Raw genomic sequence first — 18,128 nt, 5'->3', positions numbered from 1 at the left:
TCCTCACCTCTAATTCTCTTCCACTGAGTTAATAAAGCTGTTGCATTAGAAAGAAAAATTACCTTAACTTTTACCAGCCTTTTCACAGTCTTAATTTTGGCCTCACAGAAGGCACCTCGGTACTTGGCACTGACATCAGTCCCCACTGTCAGGTAGGCAGGCTCATCCGCCGCCTGAAGAAAGAAAGATCAAATAGAAAGGTCACTGCTGTTCTCCCCAACCCCAAGTCTCATTGAAAGGTTCCATATTTCAAGTAGTAGAAACTCTAACATTACTGGCTTATTAATATCATTAATAATTTGAAAAATATTCCTAAAGCACTTTGTTAGCAATCCTTTACTTAATAAACTATATCTTGATAACATAAAACATTTTAAGTTGTAACTATAAAGTATCAGTAGGGAAATATAATGTATTCTCATCCAGGTACAAAATGATTCAACAATTTTACAATATATTTAAGAGATGAAAAAATTTAAGAATCCAGAAAAAGTCTATTTATATTATCTCATAGAATTTTAAGTTATTCACTTATGGCCTCCTGAAAATTTTATTTTCAACTTAAAAGAAATACACTATTAAAATTAATACTAACAAATACAGAATTAAATGTTTTATATAGTTACATAAAGGCAACATCTTGGATACACTATAACAGTATAAATAATGAAGCTAATCTTTTTGACAAAGAGAACATTATTTAGAAAAATCATTGGCTAAGTGCTGCATTTTAGAGCTTCAAGTCTAAATTATCTGATTAATGCAGAGATGTGAACTGATAGTAGTAGTACCAAGTTTATCACACTAATTTTGGTATATATATTTTTTAAGTTTCAGAAAGAAATATCTGCTTTCAGCAAATGGTCTTGATCAGAATGATACATTGAAAGATGTGAGAAATATCATTCCTCCATTCATTTTAATCTTGATAGTAACAGAATGATTGCTATCTCAATGTCACTTCACCAACTTTTTTCAAAAGTTAAGTATATGCATACAAATTCAATTCAACATTGCTAAGTGCAACGGTGACAGTGTACAATTTAGAGAAATACTTTCAAGTAGAAAATGATTTTTCATTCTATTTTCCCAACTAACATTAAAGAAGGTACACTGTCACGTCAAAACTTCAAGGAGATAGGAAAGCAAGAGGAAGTTTGGGAAAATACTGTATTTCAGAGTTCACTATACTGAAAACAGTAAATGAGTAAGAAATCAAATTTAAAGTTAGTGCATTTATGAATAATGCAAATTGATGAGAAATACTTTTTGCAAATAACTATCTGACCTGAAACATTCAATGCCTCAGAACTACAGGTTGATATACCCTCCTTTCCCTTTAAACATCACAGGATGTCTGCAATATCAGATGTCTTCAGAAGAATTTTTTTTTTAGGTTGGGTACATGTTTAAAATATTTACTGTAAGTACTGAACTGAAATTAAGTGTTATTAGTTATGATAATAATATACAAAATTTAGTTTTAGTTCACCTTCAAATATATTCTAGCCACAAAATTTCACTTTATCCCCAGAAGAAATGGTATGTCCCTAACACAATACACACATTCCTTCTTTAGAAAATCTCATTGGCACTGGGGAAGAAAAAAAATTCAAAAAATCCCCCAAAGAACCAAAGCAGGACAAAAGCTTTACTTCTGCAAAGGTTGCTGCCAACACAGGAAGTGTTTAAAAATACTAGCCCAATGGACAACAATGGAAGGGCTGCAGCAGCCTTTCCAAAGTGCTAACTGCTTCGGAGAGGGGCCAAACTGACCGCATTTAGACACAATGATCATCTCTTACCCATTCAACACGTCCTCATTTTCAGAAAGCTCTGCTTAGTAGAGGAATCAATTTTGAGTAGCCAAAAAAATGACATTCCATAGCACCAGCCTCACGACAGGCAGTGTCCAGGGCACGAGGTTCCGAGCAGCGTCGACTCCACTTACCTTCATTTTCACTGGCGATCTGTGGGGTTCCAGCTCAACGAGCTATCTTCTCCGTCGCTATAACCAAGGGGAGGAGAAAGACAGGCACAGAATCAGTCAACGGAGGGGAGCGACCCGGGGAAAGAAAGTAAACAAACGCCAGCGGGGAGGGGCAGAACCCTCACCAGGGAAGGGATAAGATCCCCTCCGAGGGCAGCCAGGACGCAGGAGCCGAGAGGGCGGCGAGAACCCCACCGGCGCCAAAGGGCAGCGGGTTCCGCCGAGGAGTTCGCCAGCGGCCCACCGCGCCCCCGCCTTGCTAGCCACTTTGACCCGGAATGCTCAACTCAGTGCCCCCGGACGGGTTGCTCCGGAGAAGGGCAGAGCGCCGTTTGGGCTTCTCCGGGCCCCTCGCAGGCGCGGTCGCTCAGCCTTCTCTCGGCCGCCCCCCGGATACCCCGACTTCGGCCCGCGCCCCGCCTCCGCCGCTCGGCCCCCTCGGCCCGCCCCGGGCCCGCGGTGGCGGCAGCGGAGTGTCACGGCGCCATTGCTCTCCTTCCTCCGCTCTGCACCATGTCAGGAAGGAGAAGCGCTTCTTCACCCAATGGGGCAGGGGCCGTGGCCTTCAGCCTGGAGGCGCGCGAGGGAGGGAAGACCCGCGAGGGGGAGAGGGCTGGGAGAGGGGGGGCGGAGAGGAGGAGGGGAGGTGGCCCGGACAGGGTGTGGGAGGGGAGGGGAGCTGCACAGCGGCAGCCGCCGCCTCCTCCCCGCGCCCGCCTCAACTTTTTGTACAGCCCAGAGCGGTACCAGCCATCAGCCCCCGGGTCCTGCCACGGACTCCGCCCGGGAGGACGCACCGCGGAGTTGGGGGCCGGCTCCCCTAAGCAGTCCGCTCCTCGCCTCGCGGAAGCAAACTTAGCGGCGCGACCAGCCCCACAGCCATTTTCCCGGGGAACCTGGGGAAGCAGCCGAGGAGGTTGCTGCGGAGGCTGTTCTTGCAGTTGCTGCCGCTGCTCCACGTCTTGCCGCTTCGCCGGTGCTGACCGCCCCGCTTGCCAAGCATCCCCCTCCCCACCTCCTAAGCTTCCAACTGCACCGGGACCCCGGGCAGCAGCGCCAGCTGCTAGTGCCGCTTCGTCCACTCAGTACCCTCGCTTCCCTTCTCCCCACCTACCAACTGTGGGTGAAGTGCGCGCTGTCAGCTCCCGAGTCCTCCGCCCCGCTGACCCCCGTGGGCCCCCGTCCGGGAAGCACCACTCCCGGCCGCGGCGGCAGTTCCTGCGCCGGGTTCCCCACTCGCCCGATTTACTGCCACAATCCACCAAATAACAAGCTGTTGAGCAGACTCGCTTCTACACGAACTCCTATTGGCTGCTCATGACGCCGAAGAGTTTCGGATTGGAGTTCGCTACCTGCCGTCCTCATTGGATGTAGCTCTGAAACTTCACGGATTGGTGCGAAAAACAGCAGGTAGGACATCTTCCACTTGTGATTGGCTGTCTCCGAAGACTAATGTTACTGGAGAATCAGGTAGTGAGTAAGCAAGTCCTGAAAAATGATTGGTAAAGACGACTACGGATGTGCTCGACTGAGCACTGATTGGTCAATTGAGGGGTCAGGAAGAGCAGTGCGGCACGAGGATTGGCGGTGGAGTGTCCCATGGAAACCGAACCCGGAGCTGCGGCCAGGACTTGCACGGGGGCGGGGCAGGGTCTTTCCAAGGCGCCTGCGCTGAACCAGCTTCTCGGCGCCATTTTGTCTGGGCAGAGGTGGCCGCAGCTGTATCGCATTTTATGTTTCTGGCGAGAGGAGAGCGGAATCTTTATCCCGTGAATTCATTTAACTGCGGCAGCCACCCGGCGATTCCTCCAGGACAGCACCCAATGAAGGTCGGAAGAGTCTGGATCTCTCAGAAAGGTCAGTTGAAAGCGGTGGTTGTCCGGTGGACTGGGGGATGGCGCAGCTCTAGCGGCACCGGCACCGGAAGTGAGGGGGCCGGGCGGCGGCCATAGCAGAGATCTCCCTGCTCCGGGGTGGGGAGCTGCTCGCGGGCGGGGGTGGGGGACGGGCTGAGAGGGGGCGAGGCTTCGTCTCCCGCGGCCTCAGAGAAAGAGGCGGAGGGGACGTGCACGTCTCCTTCTCCGGGCTGACCGTTTGGGCTCCTCTCGGAAGCATGAGGGATTTCGGGATTCTGCTCATCTCAGAGCAGTGCGTCCTCCCTTTGGAAGTGGTTTCGGCAGCTTGTCGTGTTCTGCGACCAAGGGCCACCAACTGAAGGTTCCTCACCAGTTAAGATGGGAAGGGGAGGGTTCTGAGTCCCATTCTGCGTGGGAAGGTGTTTCCGCGTGCTACTCAGGCGGTTAAGCAATGAAGAGACAGAATGAAACGCTGAGTTTGGGTGCTGAGGAATTCGAATTCCCTTGTTAGCACGACTCTGCTGTTCTGACCTTAGACAAATGGCTGTGCTACAGTGCACGGGGCTCACGAGCTTTTCGAAAGGAAAGAGCAGTGGATTTTCAGGGATTGAAAACACTTTAAATAAAAGGACCTCCCCCATAGGCCTTCGTTAGGCAGCCATTGATTTTGCTTCATGAAGATGATCTTGTGTTCTGTTTCAGAAAACCCTCATTTGAAATGGTAGGAATAGAGTATTATTGGGCAAGTTATTTTAAATATTGAAATAAGAAAATGTAAAGTATCGATAGTAATCCACGTTGACTAAATTTACTCGAGGACATCTTTACTAAAGCTGAATCAATTTTTCACTCGTAACAGTTTTTTCAGAATTATTTGTTAAGAAAATGCAGTGCTCATTAGTATTTTTATTGAGTCACCTAATTACACTGATCTGAATAGCTGCTTGAAATGATTTTCATAATACTTGTTTTGAACCCTATTGTTAAATTGGTGGGGCTCCAGACTAGAAAATGATCGAGTGATTTAATGATTTATTTGGGCTTTTTTAGCAGTTGGTCTGAAGAAAACAGAACAGCTCAGTGACAGACATCTGCAAGTATTCCTGAGGTGAGTACTAATGTCTGTAAAAATGTTTGGAATTGGGGAGAGTGCCTGGAAAGTTTTTTATGGATCAATAAGGAGAGCCATAAATAACAAAATCAAAGAGTGGTAGTTTTAAAAGTCTTTGGTCAAGGGTTCAAGTGAATCTGTGTAATTCCCTTCCTGACAGTGATACTTTAGAAGGAAGTCTTAAAGTTAGGACATGCATGAATTTGTTTACCCACTCATGCTGTTCCCATTTCTAGAAAATTAAGTACTTAATACTTTTATCAAGGAATAATATGGAAGTTTTTATGATTTTTTTCTCCATAGTTAAAAATGTAGCATATAGAAAAGATGTTACAGTAAGAATTTGGAAGTTAACCTTTTTTTTTTTTTTAAAGGAAATTATAGATTATGTAGTACTAGTCAACTTCCCCAGGGGGTAATCACCTCTAATGTCACTGCCTGACTTAAAACTTATTATCTGATCCAAATAATACCTGTCAGTGGGCATTTGGAAATTACCAAAAACACAAAAGAGAAAAAAGCGAAATGTATCACCACCACCAAAAGGTGATTATTGCAGTTTATACCTTACTTATATATTATTCAGAGATGTCTCTTTTTCTCTGGTTTTGTTTTACAAAATAAAGGTCATTCTGGTCATGCTCATTTTGTCATTCAAGTTTTTTTCTTTGTGAGAAATACTGGGAACATATGCTTTCATGGTTGCATAGTGTTCAGTAGGATAAATGTGCCATATTTTATGTAACCAGATCTTTTAATTTTTATAATAGCAGTAATATGTCTGAATATCCTTGTGCATGTTTTACAAAAGATATTCTCTGAGAACTGAAGGCTATGACTAAAATTTCTATGCATCTAGGTATTTTTTGACATGCCCGATTATTTCTTCAGAATAAATTTCTAGAAGTGAAAATAAAAGGGCAAAGAAGGGACTTCCCTGGTGGTTCAGTGGCTAAGACTCTGTGCTTCCAATGCAGGGGGCCCGGGTTCAAACCCTGGTCAGGGAACAAGATCCCATGTGCTGTAACTAAGACCTCATGCAGTCAAATAAATAAATAAATATATATTTAAAAAAAAAAAAAAGGGCAAAGAAATCATACCACTGTCCATCAAAGCGTTTGCTCTTACTTTTTTTCTTGTACTTTTTCCTGTTATTACTCTCTTTCCTCTCCTGCTCCCCTTTTCTCTATATAATTTAGCTTTATTTTTGAGCTTTATCTCCTGGGTCTCTGTGTAGTCAGGTAAAATTATCAGTCTTTTATGTCACCCATATAGTAAAATAAGTGAGAATTTTTTGGACCTTAGGGGTATTTTCTTAAAATTAATTTATTTTTTTGCTCTAGTACAGTTAGGCGTTTGTACAGTGAAACATTTTGTTACACAAAAGTGACGTTTCGAGTTACTAAAAACAAACTATTTTTATAGTAGAGTTAGTTGAGATTAACTATGTTCCCATGTAGCCTTCCTGAAAGTGAAGTGAAAGTCGTAGTTGTGTCCAACTCTTTGCAACCCCATGGACTATACAGTCCACGGCATGGAATTCTCCAGGCCAGAATACTGGAGTGGGTAGCCATTCCCTTCTCCAGGGGTCTTCCCAACCCAGGTATCGAACCCTGGTCTCTTCCTCATTGCAGGCAGATTCTTTACCAGCTGAGCCCCCAGGGAAGCCCAGGAATACTGGAGTGAATAGCCTATCCCTTCTCCAGCAGATCTTTGAGATCCAGGAATTGAACTGGGGTCATTCCCAGGTGCTTTTGCACTCATAGGACCTTCTGTGTGCCTCTCTCATCACGTTTAATCACTGTTACATTACCCTACCTGATACAGTATATGTATGCTATCACTATTTCTTATGAATCTTTATGTACTTTTATATAGGAAACGTGAAATAGCAGACTTGCTTTTCTTTAACAGTAATTCTCTTCTGAAAATTTGTATTTTACCAGTGCTGGCTTAACTTTCAAATTTTTTTAATGTTTCAGATACCTGATTTAATACTGAGTTGAATTGTAATTGCTCATGTAATAAAGATTTAGAGAACCATTAAGAATAGTTAATCATGACATTTGTCTCTTTTTTTTTTAAGATTTTATGATACTTTAGTGGAAGGTAACTAGAGGTGAATATTAACTGAACACTTACAAATCATCTCAGGAATAAATGAAAGAAAATTAATTTTGATAGAATTGGTTTTTGTAATCTATTTCAGTGAGCCCAAATTGGTAGAATGTTTCTAAGAATCAAAATTGTCAAGTTTTTAATAATGTTTTTATGAAGAAAAACTATTTTGAACGCAGAATGTTTTATTTATTTGGTCAAGGATTCAAACAGGGGTGTAAAATCAGCTTCATGGACATATCTTAGGGGCTTCCCCAGTGCCTCAGTGGTAAAGAATCCATCTGCAGCACTGGAGTTGCAGGTTTGATATCCCTGGGTCGGAAATATCCCCTGGAGGAGGGCATGGCAACCCACTCCAGTATTATTGCCTGGAGAATCCCATGGACAGAGGAGTCTGGTGGGCTACAGTCCATAGGGTTGCAAAGAGTTGGACACAACTGAAGTGACTGAGCACGCACATGTAATATTTTAGACTGAAATCTCAAAATTAGAACATCCCTATGAATTTTTTTTTTTACCCATTGGTGTTCCCATTTCTGAATTTTTAATGACACAGTGAATATTTTCCTGTTTTTTTTTTTTTAAACTATGGTAAAACACTTGACATACAAAGGTGTCATCAGGAAAAGTGTTTAGAAATGAAGCAAAACAATTTATACTGTGGGTGTGGGCCATATAGTGTACTCAAAAAAGTCTTTGTCTTCTAGAGGGAGCCTCACTCTGGAAAAATGAAGAAAGGTGTTCCAGTTTTTAAAAGACCTGGATCTGCTATCTGTTGATAAATTTCTGGTATGCAATTTTACTTAAATATTCTTTTGTAATCAAGATTGGCCATGTTACTGTTATGTGTCTGTCTCTTTAAAATAGATAGAATTTGTCCCACTGTACAGTTATCTCTGAATGTCTGTATATTGAAAAATAGAGCAAATTGCTGTGTTGCATGTAGCTGCTTTTCTAATGGTTTCCTTATTTTTTGAAAAGTTACTAAATTTGCTTATTTGCAGCCAAAGCAGTCTTCATAAAACTATATGGTCTTTTGCTCTAGTAGATGTTTTCTTATTTTGATTTAAATCATGGCATATGAGAAAAATAGATTTGTCAAAGTTCAGTATACAGTTAAATCTAATTGTTTTTTGTAACAAATCGGTTTTATAATACAGAACAAAAAAATAATTTTAGCCATCATTGAAGACTTTTCAAGGTTAATGATATGTAATATGTAGAATTAGAAGAAAGGAAGTCTTTCTAAGAGGATGAAGGTTGTGAACAAGGATGCAGTTACTTAAGAAAAACTGTTCGGGACAGCGAGAAAACCATTTTGGAGAGGATGGCTGATTAAAGATTACCTTGGGAATATTGTGTGAAACCAGCTTGTCAAGGTTTCTAGAATTAGTTGCACATCAGAATTATATATAGTGCTTGTGTTGTATGGGTTTGGAAACTTGTAGAGGGCCTTGAGAGCTGGGACGTGAGCAGAAAGTGATTATTTTTTTATTTGTTTTATTTTCAGATTTTACAAATCAAGATGGAATTTAAAAATTACTTCTCATCCCACCCTAACATTAGATTTTTTTAATTTGCTTCTTCCAGTCTGTGCGCATATACTTTTTTTAGACTTAGAGAAATTTTTGTTTTTCTTCATTACTTAATATTGTAATAGGTATTCAATATGACTGCACGGCCTCCACAATAATTTTAATGTCTGAAAGTTTTCCATCAAACTGTTTTATGTCTAACTTTATTTTTCTGTTGCTTACTGATAGAAAAATTGTGCTATAATTATCATCTATGCACATCGAGTATTTTCTGTCTTTTGTATTGTTCTTTTAGGATTGATTTAAAAGGTTTAAATCATGGCATAAAAATATATGAACATTTTTATGACTCTTTGAAATGTTGCCATGTTGTTTTCCAAAAAGAGTTATAATTTACACTGTCACCTTTCCTGTGAGTTTAACTACCAGCATTGGGTAGCCTTTAATTATAATCATTTTTGCTGATTCAACAGGTACAAAATATGTTGAACTCTTTCTTTGTAATATTTTTGTTGTTAGCTAATGAAATGGGACCTTTATCCATAGTTTCACTTACTGATTCTTAGCAGTGGACAAGTGTATTCAAGGCTTTTGTCCACTTATATAAATGAGTTTTGATATTTTGTTCCCTAATTCTTTTGATTTAATTATGTATTTAGTAGTAAGTTGCTGCAGATACTTTTGCATAAAGACCCCTTTTGATTTTATTATTTTTGTTGAGGGTTTTTGAGTAGATACAGAATGTATTATTGGAAAATTACTTGGAAACAGTATCCAGTATGACTAGAGAAGTGACCCAGGAATTGAAAGCAGAGAAACCGTTAAGATACTCGGAGTGGGGGTGTCAGCATGAGGTGAAACTCATGAGCAGGGCCTAGAGAGAGAATAGGTGAGCACGAGATTGTGAGAAAAAGAGTGGATAGCGTTTGGTTTCCAGTTGATGACAGAAGTAAAGAAGAAGGAAACAAACCTCAAGATTCTAAAAAGTGGGAAATAGATTGTGCTGTTAATAAACTTGGAAAGTCAGAAGAGGCTACTGGTTGGCAAGGAAGGTGAAATCGGTTTTAAACATGCTAGTTAGAGCTTGAACAGTAAGTGTTTGTTCTTGCTTTTGTGAAAGTGCCTGTGAGACTCCTAGGGGATGAGGCGTGTGCTGGACCTTGCGTTGTTTTCTGTCTTCTGACTTTCTGGCGTGTGGTGCAGCTTGTGGGATCTTACCTCCCCACCCAGTGAAAGTGAGGAGTCCTAACCACTGGACCTCCAGAGAGTTCCCTGTATTCTGACTTTTAATTCCATTATTCCATTAGATATTTTGGTACTTTTATTAGGGCTTTTCTTAGTTCTAAGTTTTAAAGTACAACTTGGAAAGCAAAGTTGAAGTGTATTATTAAGTAAAATAAACGGAGGAAAAACGGATGATTCTTGAACTAAGTTCAAGAAAGGTAACATGTACATTATATCTCTGCTGCTGCTGCTAAGTCATGTCAGTCGTGTCTGACTCTGTGCTACCCCACAGACGGCAGCCCACCAGGCTCCGCCGTCCCTGGGATTCTCCAGACAAGAACACTGGAGTGGGTTGCCATTTCCTTCTCCAGTGCATGAAAGTGAAAGTGAAGTCGCTTAGTCGTGTCCGACTCTTAGCGACCCCATGGACTGCAGCCCGCTAGGCTCCTCCATCCATGGGATTTTCCAGGCAAGAGTACTGGAGTGGGGTGCCATTGCCTTCTCCAACATTATATCTCAAGTACTTATAACTGGCAGTTTGTGCCTCTTGACTACCCTTATCTAATTCCCCCTCCTCATACTCCCCACCTCTGGTGACCACAAATCTGATATTTTTCTTTCTTTGTTTTTGAAGTATAATTGACAAACTGCTGTGTGTTAGTTTCTGGTACACAACATAGTGATTCGATATTTCTATGCATTTCAAAATGAGTACCTTGAAAATTGGTAATTCTAGTTATCATAGTTTTCATTTTTGAAAAAAAATTAAAATATTTATCTTGTATATTTCAAAGACTAAGTCACTTGAGTTACTTGGAAGATTTAGGTCTCCCCAATATCTCCACTAGAATTACAGTTTTAAAAATTATTCAGGAATAACAAAGAAGATACTTGAGCTTTAGAATATGTAGATGTGGCCAGGCTTTTTGTGGGGACGGGTGGTTTAGGGTAGATTTCTTAACCTCTGCCTCAGCTATAAGATAGGGATAGTAATAGAGCCGACTTGGTTAGGATTAGTATTAAATGAGTTAATAGATGTAAAGTACTTATAATGATGCTAGATATTAGGTGGTGGTGTTAGTGTGTGTGTCCTGTTACATAATGTTTGTCATTCCAAGAGAGTTTTATATTTATATACAGAAATAAAGCATCTAGACTCTTTTGTCTCCCCTTCCTGAAGGTGGTTATCAACCTCTCTCAAAACTTACTTCATACTTCCTCCCTTCAGGTATTACTTGCTACAGTCACACTAAAACTATCGTGGGTACCCTGCATAAGCTCTGTATTTTCGGAGTTCTTTGTTTTTATTCATACTTTCCTCACCAGCTAGAATGTTGCCCTATTGTCAGATATTCAAAAGCTGCCTTTTTAAGTGGTGCTTTCTTGATATTTCTGCAGCTATAGGTAATCTGTCCATATGAATTTCATGTATTTCCTTTTGCATAGTTTATGCCACTTTCTATATTGCTTTATTACCTTTTTGTCTACTTAAATGTCCTTCACTAAGTTATGATATCTTAGAATTGTACCTTATTCACCTTTGTAGGTTTAGAACCTGTCACAGACCTTGGCACTTAGAAGGCACTCATTTGTGGAGTAACAGTTTATAGAAAATATAGCAAGCTAAAAGGTGATAGTTAATGGAGAATGCATGCCAGTAAAAATGTGCTTTGTCAGTTTTTGTACACTAGGAACAACCTGCCTGATGAGTTACTTAAAATGAGATCACTTGAGGTTTAGGAATTGGGTCAGATTCCAGAATGTATAGTGGGCTAGATGACTCTGGGGACTATCCACAGGTCAAGGATTTTTGTTAGAATGATTTCCTATTGCGTTATAAAGGCTAGTATGTCTTAATTAACCACCAGAGGGATTGTTTTTCTGACAACCGAATTTTCACAGATCTACCTGCCCACCAGTCTTCGTCTTCAGTGGTCCAAATTTGTGAAAAGTTTGGCCAGGATTGAAGGGTACATCTGCTGCCAATACCAATATACAAACGACCTGTCTCAATCAGTTATTGAACCCATAATCTCTCTCTCCAAGTACATTTTTCTTATCATAATACCATAATGCCTCTAGACGTGAAAGGAGGAGTAGGCTGAAAATAGGAGCTGGGTGAGATAATATTTATATCCCTAAAAGGTTAACTGATACTTAACAACCCCTGAAAATCAGAAGTATCAGACATTGACTTGATAATTTTAGCACTTTCGGAATTTGCTGCTATTCCTGCTGAATGGGTTCAGATTGACAGAACCTTTAATGTCCTTATCCAATCTCACTGTCTTATATTTAACAAGTGTTCTGACAAAACAGATAACTTGGAATTATAGCTGAGCAAGGTCACTGATTAATTTCATTGTGGCGATGTTTCTGTTCTGTGTATTTGCGTGTACTTCTCATATACATAACAAAGGAAAGTACAGTGCACGCTCTATTTTTTTCCTCCTGTAGTTCACTTTTTAAAAAAATCTGTTGTGACCGACAAATTAATTTTATAACTTACAGATGTGAACCTGCTTTTGAGGAGTAGGAAAATGGACTTGACTAACAGTGGTTTACATTGATTTGGTAGGTTTTAACATTTACAAGGCACTTTGAGATATTGCTATACCCTTAAGTGTGATAGCTTAAAAGTGAAGGTACAATGTAACTGTTACCTGAAAATGCTTCTAGTTGTTATCAGCAGCAGTGAAATTGGGTGTAGAGGGTGGCAACTGGAAATCACGGGGGGAGGATTCTTTTTTACTTATGGTATGTTTGATAGTGTGTTACTGGTTCTGCTAATCCTAACAGCCCATTTAAGGGTGTATATTTATTTCTAGTTAGGATGAGTCTTTGTGTTTCTCAGTCTTTAGATCCAGTCATAAAACTCCTTTTAGTGTTTGTATAATTTTGGTGGCTTAGTTTTTGGTCAGACAGGGTGAGGAGGGGGATTCTTAAATGAAGTAACATAAAAGGAAAACCATCTTCCTGTTTCTTATTTCTCTATGTATCATGTGATACTGTCTTTTTAAGACCTTTGAAATGCCAAGGGAAGCTTGGTAACCAAGGCAAGGTTTTGTTGTTTTCTTCTCAAATTTGTAGTTCTGCATTTTATTACACAGTCACGAAGAACTTAGTCTGTTACCAGTAAAAACTGAAGCCGCAAGACTTGCGTCTCTATGCTGCCAAGTACTTCCTGTTTTGTCAGATTTCCATTTAGGGAAAAGAATGGATTTAGAGTAGACAAGCCTGAAAGCATCTCTTCTGAAACTCATTTTGAAAGCGGTCCAAATACCTAGATTGGGGGAGAGGGGATGGCACATCATGTCTTCACATGAAGTCATTTGTCAGAAAGCTTCGTTTGGCTTATCATGAAAGGGTTGCCAACAAGGCAGAAAAACTTTGTTGCCAGAAGTAATTGCTAAAGTATAAACTTGCCAACATTGGTGACTTGCCTGTTAGGCTTTCCATGTCAAACGTGTTTCAGTTTGTTGAGTGAATCATTGTATTGCCTGTGAAGGAGGTTTTATCTGTGTTCATTTCTAGTAGACCTTTCTTCCTCTAGAAATATGTAAGAACTGCATTCAGCCACATTTATTCTGTTTACAGTAGGGACAGGTGAAAGAGCAAATGGTGATTAATTGAAATGGGCTACCTTGTGAATATTGGAAATCTTCGGGGGAAAGGTTGCTGTAAAATGATGTTAATCTCTTGTTAGTTAAAATAGTAAATAACATTTATGTAAATAGAATTATCTGTCACTTATTCTTCATCCAGGTAGCTCAGTGGTAAAGATCCACTTGCCAACACAGGTTTGATCCCTGGGTCAGGAAGATCCCCTGGAAAAGGCAATGGCAACCGACTCCAGTAGTCTTGGCTGAGAAATTCCATGGACAGAGAAGCCTGGTGGGCTGCAGTCCATGAGGTCGCAAGAGTCAGATATGAATTAGTGACTAACTAGCAGTAACATTTTTATTCTATGAAATGAACTTCAAATTAGGTGTTAATAGACATGTAATAGAACATGTCAGCAGAAGATGCTTTCAGTGTAAACCTGAATCCCTTCATATTGCTGCTAAGGGAGTCTTCTGTTCAGGTCCTTTGCAATTGCAGAACTGAGCCCACATGTAAAATTTTCTTTGACCATACTGACCTGACCTGTTTCAAATCAGAGCTATTTTTCTCTCTTGACCTGTTTGTAAAATATAAAAGATGCTCTTTTTTTTAAGTTGCTTTTTAATCTCTGAACTCTTAGCATCTTTTTTTCCTTATCAGCTACCTGGCTGTGTCCCCCTTCATGTTGAAGATGTTGAGGGAACAGACGTTGAATCAATGAGATATTAGAAACCATCTATTATAAAGTTTCTACCAGATACTTCTTTTTTTCATCTAGTTATGTGCTCCTATTTCTGAAACATGTTACTTTAAAATCCAGTGGAAAAAAGTTTTCCCAAGTACCCATCATGCCCTACAGCTTCATCTTCCATTTTGTTATACATCAGAAATCTAATCTCTTAAAACCCTTTAATAACCATTTGTTGCCATATTCTTTTAATAAGCTGTATCCAAATCAATGATTCTCACATTTTAGTGTATTCAGTAGCGTTACATCAGGTACTTGTTCAAAATAGATTGATGGCACTCAATTCAGATCTCATGAATTCACTTCTGTGGAGAATTATCATGCAGGTGGTCTCTTAACCAGACAGAGGAACGGTAATCTGCTGCATGCACGCCCATTTGTCATTTCTTCTTCATATTCTTACATGAATTATTCTTTTTACTTTGTTTGAATTATTGACATCTCACTTTTTTTCCTACTAATTGTTGACATCCTTAGTTTTTCTCCTAAATTCAGTGGTTGGAGAGTTTATCCACCAGATATCCAGGAAACTGTCCAAGATTCCTTTCCTTGTTTGTCAGGATTTATCACTTCCCCCGCTTCCCCTTCCCAAAGCATACAGGTTTGGAGGTCAGTATATACATACTGGCTATGTGTACCTAAGCCTATTGACTTTTCCCAAAAAATTAAGTTTTTAACAAATTCCATATTGATTGTATAGTTGAACTCCTTATTTAAATAATTTTTCCTAAAATTCCACTTCATGGTTCCACATAGTAAAAAATCAAATTCCAATCATACACTTAAAACACAAATTCAAGATGTATTAGGACCCTTGCTCTGGAACAGTCTTCATAACTACACCAGCATTTAAGAATTGTTATTTAAAAAAAAAAAAAAAATTTTCTATTGACTGGAAAGGTAGGTAGGTGTGTGTGTGTGTGTGTGTGTGTGTGTGTGTGTGTATAATGTGGTGATTACCTCTTGCAGTATTAGGATGGTTAAAGAAGGAACATTAGTTTTATTTGTGATACAAATTTGAGTCTTTTTCCCATTTTTTAAAATTGGGTTGTTCAAGTTTTCAGAGTTTTTATACATTCTGGTCAGGTATCCTTTGTCAGATGTGATTTATTTTCTCTAGCATCTTTTCCTTTTCATCCTCTGAAAGGAGAGCAGAAACTTTTAATTTGGGTGAAATTGTCATATTTTTTCATTTATGTATCATGCTTTTGTTGTATGATAGTATCTGAGAACTCTTCTTTAAACCAGGGTCACAAAGATTCTTTTTTTCATCCAGAAGTTTTAGACTTTGAGGTACATTTTGACTTACCATCACTTTGAGTTAATTTCTGTATATGGTACAAGGTATGGTTTGGTTTTTGGTGTTACTGTTTGTATACAGATGTCCCGTTGCTCCAGCACCATTTGTGAAAAAGCACTGTCTTTCTTCATTGATGCATCTTTTCGCCTCTGTCACAATCAACCATGTATTTAATGAGTCTATTTTTAGACTGTTCTTTTCCATTAGTAATATTACATTAAATTTATAGCAAGTCTTGAAATCAGATGGCATAGGCCTTGTAACTTTTTCTTTTTTGAAAATGTTTTGGCTATTCTAACTTCTTGTCCCAAGTAAATGTTAGCAGTAGCTTGTTGATTTCTTTACACACACCCCACCCCACACATATACTCCCCAAATAAACCACTTGCAAATTTGATTGGGTTTTACATTAAATCTATAAAATCATTTTAGAGAACTGACAATACTGAGTCTTCCCATGACTTTATTTAGCTCAGTTTCTCACCAGCATTTTTAATTTTCAACACAAAATCTTGTACAAATTTAAATTTATACCTTAGTATCCCTGTTTTTGATGTTACTGTAAGTGGGCATAATTATTTTATAAGTGAGGGAATAAATAACTTGCCCAAGCTGAAGTGGCAAAGACAGTATGAAACCTACATTAGCTTATTAAACCACTATCCTGGTTTTCATTATGATACTGGTTTTCTTATTCTGAAATCATGGTTATAGTGGTGGCAGAGAGGAAGCCCTATTTTTATGGCAAGAAAAATCCCTTACCATGCATCTAGTTGATTCCTCTAGAGTTTATGATTTCCTGAGTTTAGGTTTTCCAGATCTGCTCAGATCGTAAACCATGCTTGTCTTAATTTAGAAGCTTCTGATCAGTACAGTTGTGAACTAGTGTTTTCAAGTATATCTTACCCTGTAGTTAACTAGTATGAATTATTTCATTTTTAAAAATACATACCCTTAGCATTTGAATGCCTACCGTGTGCTCACCAGTACAGATACAAAGATGGTTTCTTGAACAACTCCCATGGGAGGCTAGGTGGGGAGGAATACATTTATTATAGTATTATAGTAAACACTGTAATAAATACATACACATGGTCAGTGATGGAACAAAAGCTTTTACTTGGTTGCAATTAAGAGTAGCTGTACTGTTGTTTCATGTTTTAGAATTCCTTTTAAAAAATAATTTGAAAACAGTTAAGTGGAAAGCATGTAAAGGGCTTTGAGAAGGAGAAATCTGTCAGTCATTTCATAAGGATTGCTTTTGCACTTGATGGGGAATCCTTAGGAAAGACCAGTTAATAAATAACCTAGGCATGGTAAATACAATATGGTGTCATACAGTGTAGAAAAGTAAAAAAGGTTCAGTATGAGTTTCATTTTGAAAGGTGAGGAACAATATTTGAGTTTTTACGTTAAGCCTTCATTTTTTTCATTTGTGGATTTCTTCTGACTTAACAGCATCTTGATAAATGTATTAACTAATCTGAATTTGCTCTTCATATCTTGAGTATTCTAATGTTTCAGTCAGTTAAATATATTGAGGATTTACAACTTAATTTTTGTTTATTTTTCAGATTCCCTTGTGAATGATAGAAATGAAAGTGAATGGATAGTCTTATCAGATAAGTATGTTTTAAGTCTAAATATATTTGATTTTTTTCCATAAGATGGCTCTACTAGTACTTATCTTTATTTGAAACAGTTTTGTTACATTGTATCATGACAGCTGGCATATCAGCATGCACTTCAAAAAATGTTATAAAAATGGGTGAATTTTTGTGTAGCTATATTAATACTGAAGATGGAAGAAGAAAAACATTTTCTGCATATTGTGCCTTTTTATATCAAGGAAGGTAAAAATGCTACTGAAACACAAAGATTTGTGCAGTGTATGGAGATAGTGCTGTGACTGATTGAAAATCTTGCAAGTGGTTTGCAAAGTTTCATACTGGAAATTTCTCACTGGATGATGCTCCCACTTAAACCAGCTAAAACTTGATGAAAAGTGTCTGTAATTAGTCAATAGAAAACGCATAGTCTTCCATCAGGATAACACAAGACTGAATGTTTGATGACCAGGCAAAAACTGTCTCAGCTTGGCTGGCAAGTTGATTCATCTTCCGTATTCTCCAGACAGTAAGCCTTCAGATTTACATTTAGTTTGATCTTTAAAAAATTATCTTAATGGAAAAAATTGCAATTTCCTGGAAGACTGTAAAAGGCACCTGAACAGTTCTTTGCTCAAAAACATAAAAAGTTTTGCTAAGTTGGAATTAAAAAGTTGCCTAAAAAAATGTCAGAAGGTAGTGGAATAAAACAGTGACTACATTCTTCAATAAAGTTATTGGTAAAAATGAAAAATGTGTCTTTTTTTTTTTTTTTAATAATTAAAAAATTGAAGGACCTTTCTGGCCAATCCACTATTTGTAATCTGTAAATCAAAACGGTATTCTTTAAAACGTATTTTTTTTTTTTTTGATAGAAGTGTCGAGATTCCTGAAAATAAATTCGTAATCTTGTCAAAGCAAAATGTACCTGCCATTTTTTTTTTTCTCCCCAAGACTGGTCATACCTCAGTTAGAAAGTGCCCATGCAGTTGTACCTAGATTATTTATTAATCCTCTGTATAGTATATATGAAAAT

General features: G+C 38.8%; 1 protein-coding gene, 1 long non-coding RNA gene and 1 other non-coding gene across 5 annotated transcripts in view; 2 read left to right on the top strand and 1 right to left on the bottom strand.

Annotated features, from left to right (window-relative positions):
• ARID4A (AT-rich interaction domain 4A) overlaps positions 1-3,243 on the bottom strand; it is a 58,485-nt gene extending 55,242 nt beyond the window's left edge. For 2 of the 3 annotated variants that reach the window (XM_043472197.1, XM_043472199.1), the window contains exons 1-3: positions 3,105-3,243; positions 1,952-2,008; positions 63-173 (exon numbers count right to left, since the gene is read on the bottom strand). In XM_043472197.1, coding sequence (XP_043328132.1) covers positions 63-173; positions 1,952-1,957 — 117 coding nt within the window. In that variant the 5' untranslated portion in view covers positions 1,958-2,008; positions 3,105-3,243. Of the gene's footprint in view, positions 1-62; positions 174-1,951; positions 2,009-2,115; positions 2,625-3,104 lie in introns of those variants that run through there. The other variant, XM_043472198.1, reaches the window with a different exon arrangement.
• Positions 3,244-3,259: 16 nt separating this feature from the next.
• LOC122443703 lies at positions 3,260-17,846 on the top strand. The gene is made up of 5 exons (XR_006270090.1): positions 3,260-3,400; positions 3,698-3,847; positions 4,897-4,954; positions 7,783-7,864; positions 17,060-17,846. It is a non-coding gene; the product is annotated as an uncharacterized LOC122443703 (long non-coding RNA).
• On the top strand, positions 5,892-5,964 carry TRNAG-UCC. Its single transcript has one exon. It is a non-coding gene; the product is annotated as a tRNA-Gly (tRNA).
• Positions 17,847-18,128: the final 282 nt, after the last annotated feature.

This window comes from Cervus canadensis, chromosome 6, assembly GCF_019320065.1.
Source record: "Cervus canadensis isolate Bull #8, Minnesota chromosome 6, ASM1932006v1, whole genome shotgun sequence".
Taxonomy (NCBI): domain Eukaryota; kingdom Metazoa; phylum Chordata; class Mammalia; order Artiodactyla; family Cervidae; genus Cervus; species Cervus canadensis.
The sequence above is the reverse complement of the archived record's forward strand: the minus strand, read 5'-3'. Positions and strand labels throughout refer to the sequence as shown.